Source organism: Galeopterus variegatus, unplaced genomic scaffold (assembly GCF_000696425.1).
Source record: "Galeopterus variegatus unplaced genomic scaffold, G_variegatus-3.0.2 Scaffold10418, whole genome shotgun sequence".
Classification (NCBI taxonomy): domain Eukaryota; kingdom Metazoa; phylum Chordata; class Mammalia; order Dermoptera; family Cynocephalidae; genus Galeopterus; species Galeopterus variegatus.
In genome coordinates, this window is record NW_007736529.1 from 1 (window position 1) to 19,896 (window position 19,896).

Genomic DNA, 19,896 nt, shown 5'->3' on the forward strand with positions numbered 1-19,896 from the left:
TTCCAATTCTACAGCTGCTAAGATCAAAAATACTTGGAGTCATCCTTGAATCTTCTGTTTCCCTTCCTCGCCTTCCAAATTAGGAAAACTAGTTGCCCCTTTTAAAAACATGCCTCCAAAACCAAACCACTCTCCCGAGTCAATAACCCTCACCTGAACTATGGTAGTAGCCTCCACCTTGATCTTGCTTCCACCTCCTGCCTCTATCACACAGTCTCTTCTCCATTCTGCAAGCAGATAAAGTCTGTTAAAACTTTGATGAGATCGCCTCCCTCCTCTGATTCAAACCTCCTGTATCTCCAGAACAAACACCCAATTTCTCAGGCAGCCATTCTTGTCCTCACTTCTGCTCTTTGTTCCCACCTGAAAAAAGGAGACCTGTGGTTTCTCGTACAGTGACAGTTGAGATTTACCTCCTAGTGCATGTGCATCCTGGTACCAGTTGTTGGAATAATCTTCCACAGTGATTTAGTTTGGTCACCGGAAATGGGAACACTTCCATATATCCCTGGCATAGACCTCTCACTATATACCAAAATCAACTCAAAATGTATTAAACACTTAAGTAAGACCTGAAACTGTAAAACTACTAAGGGAACATATAGGGAAAACACTTCAGGATATAGGACTGGGGACAGATTTTATGAACAAGAGCCCAAAAGTACAAGCAACAAAAGAAAAAATATGTAAATGGATTATATCAAACTTAAAAGGCTTCTGCACAGCAAAGGAAACATTCAACAGAGTAAAATGACAACCTACAAAAAGGGAGAACACATTTCCAAACTATGCATCTGAAAAGGAATTAATATCCAGAATATACAAGGAACTCCAGCAACTACACAGTAAAAAAGCAAATAACCCAATTAAAAAATGGGCAAAGGAGCTGAGTATCCATTTTTTGAAGGAAGACATACAAATGCCTTACGATCACTTTTTAAAAATTCTCAACATCACTAATCATCCAGGAAGTGCAAATTAAAACTACATTGAGATATCATCTCACCCCAGTTACACTGACTATAATCAAAAAGACAGAGAATAACCAATGCTTGAAAGGATGTGGAGAGAAGAGAAAGCTCCTACATTGTTGGTGAGACTGCAAAATAGTACAACAGTATGGAGTTTTCTCAAACATCTACAGATAGATCTACCATATGATCCAGCAATCCCACTTCTTAGCATATACCCAAAGGAATGGAAGTCATCATGTTGAAGGGATACCTCCACTCCCATGTTCACCACAGCTGTACTTACAATAGCCAAGATATGGAACCAATGTACATGTCCATCAACAGATGACTAGATAAGGAAAATGTGGTACATATACACCATGGAATGCTACTCTGCCAGAAAAAAGAATGAAATTCTGCCACGCACAGCAACATGGATGATCTTGGAGAAAATTATGTTAAGTGGAATGAGCCAGGCACAGAGGGAAAATACCGCATGTCCTCACTCATTAAGTGGGAGCTAAGAGAGAAAGAAGGAAGGAAAGACCACAGTGGTGCATTGCAGAGAGAGAGAGAATACCAACGGTTGCACATGGGGTAGGAGAGGGGGTAGGGGAGGAAGGTTGGGGATAAATTGGGTAATGGACACAGGGAATAATTGCAATTTCTGGTAATGGACATGGTGATAGTATTGACATAGTCATCACATCATGGGCACAGCTTTGTACCCCATGAACATGCATAACCAATTAAAATAAAAAAGAAAAATCTCACAGGCCCACAGTGCAGCATCATTTATTTTCTTTAATAAGAAATTTTAAGAAAATTGATTCTCATTTTTACAGAATTAAAAGTTGCAAATCAGAAAGGTAGGAAAAAGAGTTCCAGTCAAGATGGCAGAATAGATGGTCCCCAGCATCACTCTCTCCCACAAATCAACCAATTTACAACTATAAAAATGTTAACATCAGCCAAGCTGGGGCTGCTGGAGCTCAGGGGAAGAGGAGGAGAGACCTATGGAGTTCATGAAGGTGGGACAAACCATGATGAGAGAAAGAAAAAACTGCTCAGAGCATTTTGTGCCACGGCCACTTTAAGGCTGGAACTGCTGAGCACATGGAGCAAGGTCAGCTGATCCGCCCCCCAATCAGTGCAGGACCACTCAGAGGAGACTGGTAGGGAATGCAGAATTGCACGGGGTTCAGTTTGATGAAAAAACTCAGGCCCAGATCACAGTTTCTACACGACCCAGGTGCACTTGGTCTCTGGAGAGAAAGAAGTACATATAAGGTCAACCATTAAACCCCGAGCTGCACATAAAGCCTTCCCTAGGGAAATAGCAACAAAACTGCAATTTAGCTCAACCACCAGCTCAAGTACTATTTCCCACAGGAAATTTCCTCATTTTAGAAGTAAGCAAAGGACAAAAAATTAGTTGCAGCCCAGGCACACCACCAGGGTCTTAGGGCCCACCAGGGGACATGTGGCATGGAGCCAGGGACCAGACCCCCGCCCACAACCACTCACACAATCAGTGCTTTGGGGCCCTGCCCAGGAGCCTGGGACATGGAGAAGAGGACCAGACTCCCCTCCCACAACCAGACACACCGTGCCAGCATCTTGGAATCCACCCAGAGACCTGAAACATGGATCCAGGGACTGGACCCCCCTCCCACAATCAGGCACACTACCAGCACCTTGGGGACCCACCCAGGGGCTTGGGGCATGGAGCCAGGGACCAGACCCCACTCCTATAACCAGGCACACCATGCCAGTGCCTTGGTGACCACCCAGGGACCAGAAGCATGGATCCAGGGGCCACACACTTCTCCCACAACCAGGCACACTATGCCAGGGCCTTGGGGTCCACCCAGGACCCAAGGCATGGAACCCAGGACCAGACACTTCCCACAACCAGGCACACTGCCAGCCCCAAGGAGCATGCCAAAAACATCACCTCCATGTGGGTGGCCCACCACAGCCACAATAACCATGGCTGCCACAGAAGCAGCTAGATGACACAATCACCATGCCGATGGTCCTCCAGCCACTGGAGTGCATTGACAGAAGGAGAGTCACCAGCAGGGATAAAGAAAAGAAGAGGATGTCTCTCTCCACAAAGCGCACTCCAGAGAGACAGAAGAAGCATCTGCTTTATGATAATATTGGGGGACCTGATCATACCTCTCAGCATTGGACAGATCATCTAGGCAACAAATCAACAGAGTAACCATTATTCTTTCAGAAGGAGAGGAGAAATCTAGAGTAATTAGAGGGGGGTAGGGGGGAGGGAGAAGTGGGTGGGGAGAGATTGGACAGCGGCATAAAGAATAATTATGATTTGTAACATATATGCTAGTAATATGTATAATCAATTTTGATTCAATAAAAAATGTTTTTTAGAAAAGGAATACAGTTTGAAATGAGAAAAAAAAGGTAGAAAAACATAAAGAAATTGATTTGACCTTATAACCTTTTACAATATTTGTGTATCAAAAATCCCCTTTAAAAAGTTAAAATCATGGAGGGTGCAGCAAGACGGCCGACTAGAGTGGTGTGGTGCTCATTCTGTGCCCCTCCCCCTCCAAAAGAATATAGGAATCACAGATAAGGCATAGAGTCTATTAGTGGGTATAATACAAATGATTACCATACAATATATGATATAACACATAAAATACAGCTTAAACCCCAACATAAAATACAGCTTAAATGAAATAATATAAAATGATATGGCATATGATATATGATATGGTATGCTTTGCTGCACTGTGGTGATAATAGAATATAATATAACATAAAAATAACACTGCCACAGGCCTGAGATAGAGCACTGATGGAAACAATTCCACTTCCCCAGCTTGGGTTCAGACCCTTTTTGAGGAGGACATCACCAGGATCATTAGATGGCAGAGGAGTTGATGGATGCAGCAATGGAAGAACTTGCTGAAAACTGCTCTCTGGAACATGGCAGAAATCTTAAATCTAAGGTGCCAGGGAAAGTAGATTACAAGGAAGCAACTCAATGGAGGCATGCTGCTGCTAATCCACCTGAAGGAAGGCCCTGAGGGGAAGCCGCAGGACAACAGGTGTCACTGACGGCTGTGAACTCCATGAAGTGGACATGGGATTAGCTGCTGGTATGGAAAGAGTGGAGAAGCCATGCCCAGCAGAGATCTAGTACAGAGGAAGCTGCTCATGCAGAGGAGCTGGGCACTGGGAAACCAACCGCATTGCAGGGACTTTTCCGGATCTTCATGACAGCCAACAACATGGTGATTTCTTTTTCTATATCCTCAAACTTGGTAACATTCTTTCATTATGTTATCTTGCAGGGGAGTTGAAACCTTTACCTTTACCTTTACCTCCTAAGGGTCCCAGGTGGAAACTAAGAATTAAATTGACATAAGATACACTGACAGGAGAAAAGCATACAAATTTATTGTAAGTTTTACATAAAACAAGAATCCTCATGAGAAAATGAAGACCCAAAGAAATGGCAAAGTCTACATGCTTTTGTATTGGTTTGAACAAAGAGAGGCAATTGTGGGAGAGTAACTAAATTATGTGTAAAGGCGAAAGGAATAGGAGGATTATTTTAATAAGGTCTGATTGTACAAAATTCTCCAGGCTATGATTCCTCATCAACAAATGTTTCCTTTCTGCTGATAAAGGAGGACATATTCCACATTGGAGTTATGTTCTCTTGTATTCAGGAAAAAAGGGGGGGAAGGTTAGAATCCCTTTTATGCAACTGCTGTTCTTTAAGTGCCTTTGACTCAAAGTAATCCTTATGAAATCAGGGGACAGACCCCCAATTTCCACTAGCTGTTCCCTGTCCCCAGTCAGAACAGGACTCAGCTGGGGGAAGGAGGTAGTAGCAGAGGAAAAACTGCTTGACCAAGCCTGACCTGAATTCCTGGGAATGCCAATAAAGTTTGCTTAACATTCCCTGACTTCCAACTATACTACAAAGCTAAACTAAGCAATACAGCATGGTACTGGCATAAAAATAGAAAGACCAATGGAACAGAATAGAGAACCTAGAAATCAGGACACATACTTACAGCCAACTGACCTTTAGCAAAGGCAACAAGAAAATACGTTCAGGAAAAGACCCCCTCTTCAATAAATGGTGCTGGAAAAACTGGACATTCATATGCAGGAGAATGAAACTAAACCGGTACTTCTCACCATATACCAAAATCAACTCAAATGGATTAGAGACTTAAATATAAGACCGGAAACTATAAAACTCCTAAGAGGAAACACTTCAGGATATAGGACTTGGAAAAGACTTTACGGATATGACTCCCAAAGCACAGGCAACAAAAGAAAAAATAAGCAAATGGGATTATATCAAACTGAGAAGCTTCAGCACAGCAAAAGGAACAATTAGCAGAGTAAAAAGACATCCTACAGAATGGGAGAAAATATTTGCAAACTATGCATCTGACAAGGAATTAATATCCAGAATATACGAAGAACTGAACCAACTCAACCGGAGGAAAACAAGTGACACAAGTAAAAAATGGGCAAAGGATCTGAATAGACATTTCTCATGTGAAGATATACAAATGGCCAACAGAAACATTAAGTAAATGCTCAACATCACTCAGCATCAGAGAAATGCAAATCTAAATACACTGAAATATCATCTCACACCAGTTAGCTGGCTATTATCAAAAAGACAGAATAACAAATGCTGGCAAGGATGTGGAGAAAGGGGAAGCCTCCTACACTGCTGGTGGGATGGTAAGTTAGTGCAGACATTATGGAAAACAGTACAGAGTTTACTCAGACAACTACAGATAGAACTGCCATATGACCCAGCAATCCCATTGCTGCGTATATACCCAATGGGATGGAAATCTTCATGTTGAAGGGACACCTGCACGCCCATGTTTATTGCAGCCCTGCTTACAATAGCCAAGATATGGAACCAACCTAAATGTCCATTGACAGATGAATGGATATGGAAAATGTGAGATATAACTAGTTGAGGGTCACAAATATTGATTATGTTTTGTAAACATGACTATGCTACTTATCCTGATTTGATCACCAAATATTGTACACATGTATAGATATTCAATTTTATACCCCACAAATACATGTAACCAATAATAATAATTTTAAAAACCTTGCTTAACAATAAGGTGAAACCAGAAATTACATAAAGACGTACTTTCCTTGCAAGTAAAGATAATGTAAAGATACAACATGTTTTTTTCTTTAGTTTATTGCTTAGGATAATGACGAGAGATAACATTGCTAAGGACAGTTCTGAGATGTTCCAGACCACCTGTTCTCACAAGACTGCTTTGATGCAGTTCACCCACAGACTTCGAGGAGCCCTGAAAACACTTCTCAAGATGCCAGAAACAATTATACTGACTTCACCGCTGACCAGTCAGGCACCCCCACAATTCCCGGGACTCTTACCCAAATTCCTGCCCTACAAATATTGGTGATTTTAAGCTCTTGGGGAGTTCTTGGTTTTTAAGCTTCTTTAGCTGCCTCGAAATCCGTGAAGGGCCCCTCAAATAAATGCTGCTGTTTATCACCGCAGTGTTTGCCATTAGAGGCTGTTTACTCATTTGGTGAGAAGGAAAAAGAACTCATCTCAGTTCAGAAACACTTCTGTCAAAGTGGCATATTTTGGGGTGGCATATCCTGCCACCCTTCAATCTCAAAAAGCCCTGGTTATCCCTATTGAAGGACATAACAAATTTGCATTCAGTAATCTTTACGTAATTATTAGTGCAAGCTTACTTTATGTGTACAAAATGAGATCAGTGAGGGCAATCGTTATGGATCCCTTAAACGCAGAGTATCAAGACTCCTAACAGAGTACCTGGCACTTAATAGTCATAAGGAGAGAGTAAACGATTTCCCTGGGGAGAAGTGACATCCTTTGATGCATGAGAAGGTTGGAAAAAATATTGTTTTTCTTTCCGAGTGGGAAAAGCAGAAGTAGTAGACTCGGGTGTCACTGCTGATAAGCACAAAGGGACTGAATGTTGGAAAACATGAAGTCACAAGCAAAGAGGTGAGCACCAGCCACTGGCCCGGATCCATCAAAGAAAGACAGGCAGTCAAAATGGAAGAGACTGAGTAAAATAAAATAAAGGAGCTCACCAGGATCAGGATGGTGCCTGTGGCTCTGCCCACATGGGAACGTCTGGGCTTGGAGAGGCTGCTGCTGTGGATGTATTGGACTCGCAGTTTATGCCTTTGTAGGATAAAGACCATGGAGCCACTAGCCCAGGCCATGAGGCCCAAACTTATTGCATCAAAGAGAGAAAATATGATAAAATGTACTCCATTTATAAATTTAGCTAAAAAGGAGGCAGAGCAGTAGCCAAAATTTTTTCTCATCAAACTTATATTTTTTCCATTTAGTGACCGAGTAATACTCAAAGGAACTCCCGTGTTTAACAGGAGATGCAGGATCCAGATAAATAAGCAACAGAAACCAATGCACTTTGGGGATCTCATTCTGATCTCCAACCTTGCATAATAATTGGAAGAAAGCTTAACAGCCTGGAAGACACTCAGGAGGCAGGTGGTGCTGAGGGAAACCCCCCTGCCCACTCTGTGAAGATAAAAGACAACTTTACAGGCAGCATCATCCAGGAAATATTTTTGTCCAATAGATGCCATTGTCTGGGGGATCCCTTTGGAGAAGAGCACCAAGGAGTTGGCGAAGACCAGCTGGTTGAGAATCAAGTCTGTGGGTCTCACCTGGTGTCCGGTGAGCAGAATAAAGTTATAAAGACAAAGGAGGAAGGAATTTCCCAGGATTCCAATGCTGGCCTGAGTGAGGACGATGATCTCCATCTCCAAGTTAGGAGAACCCATCACATCAATTCCTACGGGACGTTGGTTTCTACTGACATCTGAGGAATGAGTAGAGGAATGAAAGAAGCATTACCATGACTGTGGCTGGTAGTTTCCTGTGCTGAAAGGAACACAGAGTTTTTCACTCTCAGTGGATACTAATAATATATGCTAATGTGTGCAAAGATTATTTACTGAAGAGCTATTATGTAAACAACCTCAACGTCAATTAGTAAGCAGGCCGATGTGAGAAGGCTGCACACTGTATGATTCCAACTGCATGACGCTGTGGAAAAGGCAAAGTTATGGAGACACTGAATAATTGGTGGTTGGCAGCATAAAGAGGGAGGGAGGGATGAACAGGTGGAGCACAGAAGATTTTTAGGGCAGTGAACCTGCTGTGTGTGATACTATCATGGTGGGTACATGACATTTTACATTTGTCTAAACCGATAAAATGAACAAGACTAGGAGTGACCCCTAATGTAAACTTTAAATCTTGGGTAGTCATGATGTGTCAGTACAGGCCCATCAGCTGTAACAAATGTATCACTTGTGGGATGTTGACCTAGAGGGAGGATCTGCATGTGGGGGGCAGGTGTGTGGGGAAATCTCTATACCTTCTGCTCAATTCTGTTGTGAACCTAAAACAGCTCTAATAATAAAGTATATTAAAAATACAGAATTTCAACATATATGTACTTTTATAACAATAATATTTATTTCATAACAAGAGAAGGAATAAGCAAAAATAATTCACATGTGTTCCTTTAGGAGCAGACTGTGACCATGGTGGAGGGACAGGGTAGAACCTACACTTATATTAATTAATTTTATTTTATATTTTGGCATTTTGTTTTTTTTATTTCCTTTTTTTTTTTTTTTTTTTGCCTTTTTTCGTGACCAGTAACGGGATCGCAGCCCTCAGTATCGCGCCCGTAGCACGACCGGCAACAGGATCGCAACCCTCGGTGTCGCGCCCACACCGCGCTCAACCAGTGAGCGGACCGGTCTGTATATGGGATCCAAACCCTCAGCGGGAGTGCCACCGCGCTCCCAGGCGCCGCACTCTACCGAGTGCGCCACCGGGCCGGCCCTATATTTTGGCATTTTAACAAATGTAATATATTAACTAATTATAAAACAGCATTAGATTCCAAATATTTAAAACATTAAAACTAAAACAATATTCAAAAGAATTCTGAGTGCTTAGCAAATTAGTGACAGTTTCATACCAAGAGAATTTTATTTATTTGGCATGAAAAAGCAGAATTTTTTTTTTTTTTTGCTCTCCATCTCTAATAGTATTAAAGATAAAATACCAGAAAATAGTCAAAATGTTTTTCCACTATCATATTATTAGTTACCATAATGACATTGTTAGTTTGAACAAAGCAATCATTCTATCAATGCTACTGATAACCAAAGTTTTCATCACAAGAGAAAAAATTCAAATATAGGACCAAAAAATTAAAAAGCCCATAATTCTAAATCTATTTAGATTAGTCACTATTCACTTTTGATAGATAATGTTTGAAAATGCATATATTTTCTACATTGTTCTACTGAAAATATATGGATCGTTTTACCAACTCAATAGCAACTTACACTCATCAGACAAAGACTACGGTTTTTAAATATGAAGGTAGGACTGGCCGGTTAGCTTAGCTGGTTAGAGCACGGTGTTATAACACCACAAAGTCAAGTGTTCAGATCCCCATACCAGCCCGCTGCCAAAATAAGTAAATAAATAAGAGGGTATTACAAAAAGTTTGTGGTGTGCCAAGCCCATGGCGCACTCGGGAGAGTGCGGCGCTGGGAGCACAGCAGCGCTCCCGCCGTGGGTTCGGATCCTATATAGGGATGACCGGTGCGCTCACAGTGCTCACTGGCAAAGCGTGGTGCAGCCGGTCTCAAAAAGGACAAAAAAAAAAGTTTGTGAAACGATTTGTATTATCTTTTCATTCTGTTTTTCCATGAAATGTCTGAAGTATACTCATTTAATTTATCTTTAAACAAATTCAGTGTTTCTTTTCAAAAGGATGGTTTCATGTTTGAGGAAGGAAATTTTCAAAATGACTGTGGAATGTGTTATCGTAAAACAAGAAATCAAGTAAGCTCTTACAGACTGCTAGGGTCAGTTTAGGGGCAAGTACCCCCATATTTAGAAACCACAATTCATCCTCGAGGGATATAAGTTGCTTCTGAGATTCTAACATACATTTTCCATAGAATGATGTAGAAAACATATGCTTCTAAAATCATTATCTATGTTTATCCACGTTTAGGGGCAGAGTATTTAAACTGAATAGGCTCAGTTCAAAAACGATGGTACAAATCAATCATCGATGAACAGTAACAGCAAAACTGAACCGCACAAAATGAGTTCTCAACCTGTATTTTGCTGAGGATAATGGAGACATCCTGACAGAATTAGTACACACAAGTCTAAGCAGCTTACGAAAGAATGGATTAAACCAACAATCACAGTCAATGACTTCAACCGATGACTGCTGGCACAATAGATAAAAGACCAGTGGGAAAAAGTGATACTGGAAAAAAAACCACTAATATGACATGGATCCACTGTTCAAACTTAACACTAACAAAGGAAAACACTCAAACGTCTGAGACTCCACACTGGATTCAGTCAGAAGTCTTATCCTGTGTGAGGCCAGAGAGAACATCTGGATTTAGTCCATGCTTCCGACTCTAATTACACAATCATTGGAAGTAAAGGAGAATGTGTTAGAGGTGCAAAAATATGAGAGAATGTGGGAAATTATACCAGACAAATAATCCAATTACACCATCATATAAGTTACAAATCTAACACAAGAAAGTAGGCCAACGTTTCTTTTTTTTTTTTTTTTTTTTTTTTTTTTTTTTTGTGTCCGGCAATGGATCGCAACCCTCAGTGTTCCGACTCTAATTACACAATCATTGGAAGTAAAGGAGAATGTGTTAGAGGTGCAAAAATATGAGAGAATGTGGGAAATTATACCAGACAAATAATCCAATTACACCATCATATAAGTTACAAATCTAACACAAGAAAGTAGGCCAACGTTTCTAATCAAAGAGAACTAAGATACAAAAAATGAAAGTCTATTGTTTGTTTATAATTTAAACATATCAGTTATAAAAAGTAAACTTTTGAAACAGTGGCAAAATTGAACACTGACTGTATATTTAAGTTAAAACTGTGTTACTGTGAAAATGTGATTTTAATTATCAGAATGAAGCGATCTTTTATTTTATGGACAGGTTTGAATGATTTATGGGTTAAATGACTTGTCTGGCATATTCAATGCTATAAGATTAGGATTATACTTATGAATTATACTTAGAATAAATGAAGTATATTTTCATTATGACAGTTGATATTCGTATAACTGGAAATCATTTTAGAATTACATACAATATTATAGTTAACATAATTATGGATATACAAAACTGTAATATATATTAAAAAACAATACCAATTGTGTATAGAGGCTTTTTCCTATATAAAAATGTCAAGAAAACATTTTACTGAAATGTAAATAAAAATTTTAAAAACAAATGAAAGCTAAGAAATGTGACAAGTCCTAGGGACTGGTGGGTCATTAGCTCACATGATTAGAGCATGGCCCTGTAACACCAAGGTCAAGGGTTTGGTTCCTATGCTGGCCAGCAACCAAAAAAAATAAACTAAAAATAGGAAATGTGTCAAGTACTAGAGAAATCTATAAACTTACTAGAAATAACAAAAATCTGTCTTAATACAAGTAGATACAAACCATAATTCTAGAAAAATAGACGGAAGATTGTAAATAAAAGTACATAGGGGTGATTTAACTTATGTATTTTCAACAAAATACTGATGCTTTTGAACGTATTTAATTTTTAAATAATAGAAATTAGATTATTGCACCTTACATATATGCAACAGATTATTATGGTTTTTAATTCATGAGAACTTTGAGAAAATTAAACGTGGAGTATAGGAAATAAGGTGCGAGTGAGTGTAGAAAGAACTGGTTGAGTGTAAGGAGAGCTGTGGCCCCCTTCAACCAACACTGTGGTTCCTTCAACCAACACTGAACATCTCATGTGGCCCAGAGTTCCTCGAGAGACGTGGCACATATCAGCGAACACACCTGCAGAGAGTGTGTTCACACGCAGCCTTCATTCAAATTGAGGGGAGTAGCCAATAAGTAACAAAGAAAATATTACATATTACGCAGTAAGTTATGAGGAGACAGTTGCTGTGGAAATATGAGGGTACTTCAAAAAGTTTATGGAAAATTTTGTATGCTCTTTCTATTGTATTTGTATGATTTTTCTTACCCCACATCCTTGTTATTACTTGTGATGCACTTCTTTATATAAAAGTGCTTCAAAAAGACTGTGGGAAAATAGAATTGAAAAATCTCACTAGGAAATAGAAGGATCAGGATTCTTCTCAAGGTGGAGATGATATTAGAGCACACATTGAAAGGCAGGGAGGAAGCAACTTGAATACAAGGGGAAGTTGTTCCATGTGGAAGAAATGGCCAGCACAGTGTCCTAAGGGCAGGAGCTTGCCTGGATGACACGTATGTCCATTGTGTCAGTTCAGGGGTGGCTGCTAATATTTTCTGGTGGGTTTTAATAGACTGTACCATATAGAAATCTTCCTACCAGGGACACATTCATGTAAGTGCAACTCCATGCCTCCAGCCCAGAACTCATTGTCAACTACTATTTTGGCTTTTCCTTCTTTGCCAGGACAGATCATTGGCTGCTGCCCTGGAAAACACACACACACACATGCACGCACGCACGCAGGCACGCACACACACGCACACACACACGCGCGCGCACACACGCGCACGCGCACACATGCACACACGCACACACACACATGCACACACACACACACACATATTGGCACTTTAGATGCTGATTCTTCCAAACAACATCGATGACCAGCTTGTAGCTCCTCCCATTGGAAAAAAGTGTTGCTCCTCCACCGTCTTTCATCCCGAATGTGCCTCTGATTCAGCTACTATCCGTTACACTTCCACTCATAACCCAAAATGACCCATGCAGAACCCAAACTCCGGCTTTCTCCTCCTCCAGCTGTGCAGAACACACAGTGTAGCCACCGCAGCGAGATTCTACTACCATGGTGGATGACAGGGGGTCTCAGCTACTTCCTCATGCAAGGTTCTCTGAATCTGATCCAGTTTAAATCCTGGCTCTACATTTTTAACTTATAATGGAATACAAGAGGACCCTTCTGACTGTATTGTTCTATTGGTCCAAGGGAACTCTGCTCGTAATGGGCAATTCCAAAGACATGGAGATTTGATGCCCCATATTCAAGTGTTCTGTTCCTATGTGGGCACAGTGACACCACTGGCGTTGTTTCACAATGGTGTACAGGCATCTCTCATGTTACTACACTTGCTTTGCAGTGCTTAGCAGATATCATTTTTTTTATGAATTAAAGGTTTGTGTCAATCCTGCATCAAGTCAAGTCTGTCCACGCCATTTTTCCAGCAGCACATGCTTGTGTTGTGTTTCTGTGTCCCATTTTTATAAACCTCACAATATTTCAAATTTTTCATTATTATCTGATATGGTGATCTGCAATCAGTGATCTGTGATTTACCATTTTAATTGTTTTGGAGGACCGTGAGCCACACCTATGTAAGATGATGTGTTTGATCAATAAATGTTGTGTGGTTTCCAGCTGCTCCACTGACCAGCCATTCCCTGTCTTCCTCTCCTTGGGCTTCCTTAATCCCTGAGACACAAGAATATTGAAAGAAGGCTAATTAATAACCCTACAATGTCCTCAGGTGAAAGAAAGAGTCTCATATCTCTCACTTTAAATCAAAAGCTAGAAATGATTAAGCTTAGTGAGGAGGACATGTCAAAAGCTGACACTGGCTGAAAACTAAGCCTCTGCCACCAGTTAGCCAATTTGTGAAAGCAAAGGAAAAAGTTCTTGAAGGAAATTTAAAGTGTGTTCACTACTCCAGTGAACACACAAATGATAAGAGAGCAAAACAGCTTCATTACTAACAAGGAGAAACTTTTAGGGAATTGGATTGAAGATCAAACCAGCCACAACACTGTCTTAAGCCAAAGCCTAATCCGGAGCAAGGCCCCACTTCTCTTCCATTCTGTGAAGGTTGAAAGTGGTGAGGTGAGAAAGCTGCAGAAGAACAGTTTGAAGCTAGCAGAGGTGTGTTCATGTGGTTTAAGGAAAGAAACTGTTTCATAACACAAAAGTGCAAGGTGACGCAGCAACTGCTGATGCAGAAGCTGCAGCAAGATATCGGGAAGATCTAGCTAACATCTTTGATGAAGGTGGTTACACTAAACAACAGATTTTCAATGTAGACAGAAAAGCTTTATATTGGAAGAAGATGCCATCTAGGACTTTCATAGCTGGAGAGAAGTCAGTGCCTGGTTTTGAAGCTTCAAACGTCAGGATGAATCCCTCATAGGGGCTAATGCAGCTGGTGACATTAAGCCAATGTACATTTACCACTCTGAAAATCCCAGGGCCCTCAAAACTTAAGTTAAATCTACTCTGCCTGTGCTTTACCAATGAAAAACAAAGCCTTAATGACAGCACATCTGTTTACAGGATGGCTTGCTGCATATTTTAAGCCCACCGTTGAGACCTACTACTCAGAAGATTCCTTTCAAAATATTACTGCTTGCTGACAATGCACCTGGTCACCCAAGAGCTCTGATGGAAATATAGAAGATTAATGTCGTTTCATGCTAATACAACATCCATTCTGTAGCCTATGGATAAAGGAGTAATTCTGACTTTCAAGTCTCATTATTTAAGAAATACATTTTGTAAGAATATAGCTGCCATAGACAGTGATTCCTCTGATAGAGCTGGACAAAGTAAATTGAAAACATTCTGGAAAGGGTTCACCATTCTAGATGTCAATCTGAACATTCATGATTCATGGAAGAAGGTCAAAATATCAACATTAGCAAGAGTTTGGAAGAAATTGATTCCAGTCCTCACAAATGACTTGAGAGGTTCAAGACTTTAGTGGAAGAAGTAACTGCAGATGTGGTGGAAAGAGCAAGAGAACTAGAATTAGAAGTGGAGTCCGAAGAAGTAATGGAATTGCCGCAATTTCATGATGAATCTTGAAAGGATGAGAAATCACTTCTTATGGATGAGCAAAAAGTGGTTTTGGGGATGGAATCTACTCCTGGTGGAGATGCTGGGAACATTGTGGAAATGGCAAGAAAGCATTCAGAATATTACATAACCTTAGTTGAGAAAGCAGTGACAGGGTTTCAGAGGCTTGACTCCAATTATGAAAGAAGTTCAACTGCAGGTAAGGTGCTGTTAAACAGCACTGCAAGATACAGATAAGTCTTTCATAAAAGAGTCTAATCAATGCAGCACACTTCATTGTTATCTTATTTTAAGAAATTGCCACAGCCACCCCAACTCTCTCAATCAACCACCACCTGCTCAGTCAGCAGCCATCAATAGCAAGGCAAAGACCCTCCACCAGCAAAAATATTACATCTCACTGAAGGCTTGGAGGAGTGTTAGCATTTTTTAGAAATAAAATATTTTAACTATGGTATGTACATTATTTTTTAGACAGTGTTTTTGCACACTTAATAGACTAGATTATAGGTTAAACATAACCTTTATATGCAACGGGAAACCAAAAATTTGTGACTTGCCTTACTGTGCTGTTTGCTTTATTGCAGAGGTCTAAATCTGAACCCACAACATCTCTGACATCCACTATCATCTACTCCCACCCATATTTCGTACAAGAGAGGACTTTGACCAGCAACAACAGCAGAGGATGGCACCTCATAATGAAGATGCATTGTGTATATTAAGTTGAGCTTTCTGAAGACTCTCTGCAGTGGCCCTATTTTCATTACTTTACCAAGGACAGGGATGACATTAGAATTAAGTGACTAAAGCTTGAACAATGCCTGGAACAGGCCTGACACCTTTTCTGTGCTCAGGGGACCTGAGTGGTGGCCAATGTTACTATTCTCTTTAAACTGACCCACATTTTTTCCCCTTTATAGACTGTGTTATAATAAAGGAATTTTGTTATCTCTTTATGAGATGAGAAAACCAGTTTGACTTGGCACAACTTTTTATCATGAAAATACCATGAAATTAAAATAATGCTCTTTGTTCCAGGAAGTTCATGGTGCCTGCCTAGGGTTGCTCCCTTTGTTGAAAAGGGAAATCAGAAAAAGTGAAGCAGGCAGGTGAGATTCAGCACAACATGAAGACTTCTTCCTGACTACAATCAGGAAGGAAAGAGAAGGGAAAATGGTTGATGTTCTTAGGATGTCCACCCATGCCACATTATGCCTTGTCTGTGCACCCTCTAAAATTAGCTCTGGAACCAGTACAAGCACCTTGTCCAGGCCTTAGGAAATGAGGGTTAATTGTGTAGGTACCAGGGGTCTTTTATTACCAAGACCGTGTTGTTTAGGAAGACGTCTTGGGAGCACCGATGTCAAACATCTCCTGTTGGGGCTTCCTGAGTCACTCCCTTCTCTGAGAAAAACCAATCACCCACAACGCTGTTAACTGGGCTTTGGGTATACATGTTCGGCCAATCTGTTTACCACCTATGCAATCTGGAATAGGGACTTCAGATTGAGGCCAAAGTGTGCTGGGCACTGGGGTGAGAGTTTGTATTTAGAAGCTCAGGTTTCTTCTCCAACCAATTCCTGATGTAGACACAGGGATACCAGGCTGGAGGAATTGACCAGAACTTGTTGAGGGCTGCAGGGAGGAGGGATGATGGCTCCAATATGTTCTCAACTAGCAAGGCCTGGTCTGAGAGGACAGAGTCAAGAAGGAAGTTGTGGCTCTCCTGCATGGGGCACAGGTGAGTCCTTACCCAGGAAGACCAGGAGCCAACAGGTCTCCAGCACTACCTCTGGTATGGGGTCCTCTGAGCTTGGTCTAGCTGTCCCCACCCCTCCATGGTGAAGGTCATGGCCATGCATTCTACAACCATTGAAAAGACAAGCCAAAGCATTGCACTGACCTTCAGGTTGTTAGATGGGATCAGTGAATTTTGGACATCAGAGCCCATGGCTCCCTTGTAGGATCTGGGGAAGAGATTCCCCTCAACAGTGCTGGCATCCGTCCCCTGCCCCTATAATATTCCCTTTATGTAAGGGGGAAAATATCATGCTGCTTCCTCAAGCACTGGAGGTTGTTACAACGGCACCCTCTTCGGGGTGATCTCTGATTCTCCTAAAGCTCATCCAGCATCCAGGCTACAAATGAGGACCAGAAAGCCCTGCAGTCTTTCCTAGAGTGCCAAGGACAGCAATGTAAATTTGGCCAAACATGTCAAGCTATTTTCTGCTATCATACCGTCCCCTTTGATGCACAGAATGTTTGGCACCCTCACAAAGGTTGTTCACCCCTTCATTATCATACAGCCTAAGTCTGTTTATAAATCACCCCATAAATAAATAGATCCTCTAAGATTAAAGATAAAAATAAGGCCTTCAGTATTGCAGAAACCAAAGCAATGCGTGGCAGGCAGGTCTCAGGTTTGTGACTTGGAAGCTGGAAAAATTCATCACAAGTATCATGTGAGACCACATGTACCTGAAAAATGTAGTCCTTCTCTGCAGACTACCAGAAGAATCCATATGGTGTTCTCTGGGCCAACACTGGGCCAGGTCTACGCCCTGTGTCAGAGAAAAAGGAGAGAGGATTTCCCCTAAGGGTTCAAGCTACTACTATTTTGATTCAACCCTGAGGTCTGCTTCCCTGAGCACTTTGGGAGTGGTGACTGATGCACACCCTGGAGACCTCCCCGGTGGTGGAGGCAAAATGGCTTCAGTCACAGAATTTGGCAGTGACATAAATCTGAGAAAAGCTGGGGGCAGGTTAGAAAGTAAAACATAGCTACACATGCTACCCACATGACTAATAGGAAACCTCCCCACTGTGGATGTTCAGAGGTATGAGATTCAATTCAGGCAGATGGCTCCTCCCAGAAGCTTTCCTCCAGGGTTGTCACAATGAACAAGGAGACTGCAATTCCCTGCACATCTAAGGGCTTTCTCCAGTGTGAATTCTCCAGTGTTGAGAGAGGTGAGATTTTCACATAAAGGATTTCCCACATTCCCTGCATTCATAAGGCTTTTCTCCTTTGTGAACTCCCCAGTGTCCAATGAGGTTGTAGTTTCATCTAAAGGATTTTCCTCAGGACTTCCGGTCAAGATGGTGGAATAGACAGTCCCTAGTGTCACTCTCTCTCACAAATCAACTGATTTAAACTACAAAAACATAACAACAGATGCATATGGAATGGGGAGACATCCAGCGGGGGAGGCAGAAGCTCTGTGGAGACCACAGGCCCTGCGGGGCCACCATCACACGATCTGGCAGATAGGCTTCACTGCCACCACCCGGCTCCATTCCCAGCCCAGCCCAGTGTGCTCAGAGCGGAAAGACGTCTGGCAAGTGAGGCGGAGGCTCGGCGGAAACCACACAACCTGTGGAGCCGCCACAGTGAGATCCAGCAAGTAGGCTTCACTGCCGCCACCCGGCTCCATTCCCAGCCCAGCCCAGTGCGCACAGAGTGGGGAGACATCCAGCTAGCGAGGTGGAGACTCGGCAGAAACCACAAACCCTGTGGGGCCACCACTGCATGATCCAGCAGGTAGGCTTCACCGCAGCACGATCTGGCAGATAGGCTTCACTGCCACCACCCGGCTCCTTTCCCAGCCCAGCCCAGTGTGCTCAGAGCGGAAAGACGTCTGGCAAGTGAGGCGGAGGCTCGGCGGAAACCACACACCCTGTGGAGCCGCCACAGTGAGATCCAGCAAGTAGGCTTCACTGCCACCACCCGGCTCCATTCCCAGCCCAGCCCAGTGCGCACAGAGTGGGGAGACATCCAGCTAGCGAGGTGGAGACTTGGCAGAAACCACAAACCCTGTGGGGCCACCACTGCATGATCCAGCAGGTAGGCTTCACCGCAGGCACCCGGCTCCATCCCCAGCCCTGCCTAGTGCTCTCAGAGAAGGGAGATGTCTGGCAGGGGAGGCGGGAACTCCATGGGGACCACACTGCTGCCACGTGAACCAGCAGCCTGGCCCAATGTGTACGGAGCACAGATATGTCCAGCAAGGGAGATAGAAGCTCCGTAGTGTCCACACACCCTGTGAGGGGGCTGCCGCCGCATGATCTAGCAGCAGGTAGGCTTCACTGCTGCCAACTGGCTCCATCCCAAGCCTGGCCTAGTGTGCACAGAGCAGGGAGACATACTGTAGGGGAAGGGGAAGCTCTGCAGAGACCACATGCTCTGCAGTGCCTCGGTGCATCGCAGCAGCCTGGGCCAGAGTGCATGGAAAAGGGAGAAGTCCTGCACGGGAAGTGGAAGCTCAGCAGAGAACACACACCCTGCGGTACTGCCCCATGATCCAGCAGCCCAGCAGAGTCCAAGCTGACCAGAGAGGTGGCTCACTGGAGAGGCCCAACACCTGAGGCAACCACACACACAAGGCACTAGAGGCCAACTGCGCAGTCACAAAGGTAGCCACATCAAATTGGCAACCACAGCAACACCTTAGTTAGTCAATAGTGTCAAACCTGTGGACTGTGGAACCCCCTGCCACAATGAATAAACATCAAAAAAAAGATACCAGAAATACAAAAAATCAAGAAAGTACACCACGAAAAGATAATAAACATCCAACTCTAGATCGTATAGAACAAGAAGCCCTTGAAATGACTGACAAGGAATTTTGAGTGATAATTCTAAGGAAACTGAATGAGATACAAGAAAACTCAGCTAGACATCATGATGAAACGAGGAAAAGTATACAGGACCTGAAAGAGGAAATCAATGTCCTGAAAAAAAATGTAGCAGAACTTGCCAAGCTGAAGAATTCATTCAACAAAATAAAAAACACAACAGAGAGTTTAACCAGCAGGCTTGCAGAAGCAGAAGAGAGAACTTCTGAACTTGAAGATGGGCCATTTGAAATAACATGGGCAGACAAAAGAAAAGAAAAAGAATTAAAAACATTGAAGAAAATCTAAGAGAGATATCAGACAACCTTAAGC

General features: G+C 42.3%; 1 protein-coding gene across 1 annotated transcript; it reads right to left on the reverse strand.

The window, feature by feature from the left end:
* Nucleotides 1-6,824: 6,824 nt before the first annotated feature.
* On the reverse strand, nt 6,825-8,067 carry LOC103609988 (vomeronasal type-1 receptor 1-like). Its single transcript, XM_008594238.1, has one exon. It carries the CDS (start codon nt 7,815-7,817, stop codon nt 6,825-6,827), a length of 993 nt encoding a protein of 330 aa, XP_008592460.1. The 5' UTR covers nt 7,818-8,067.
* Nucleotides 8,068-19,896: the final 11,829 nt, after the last annotated feature.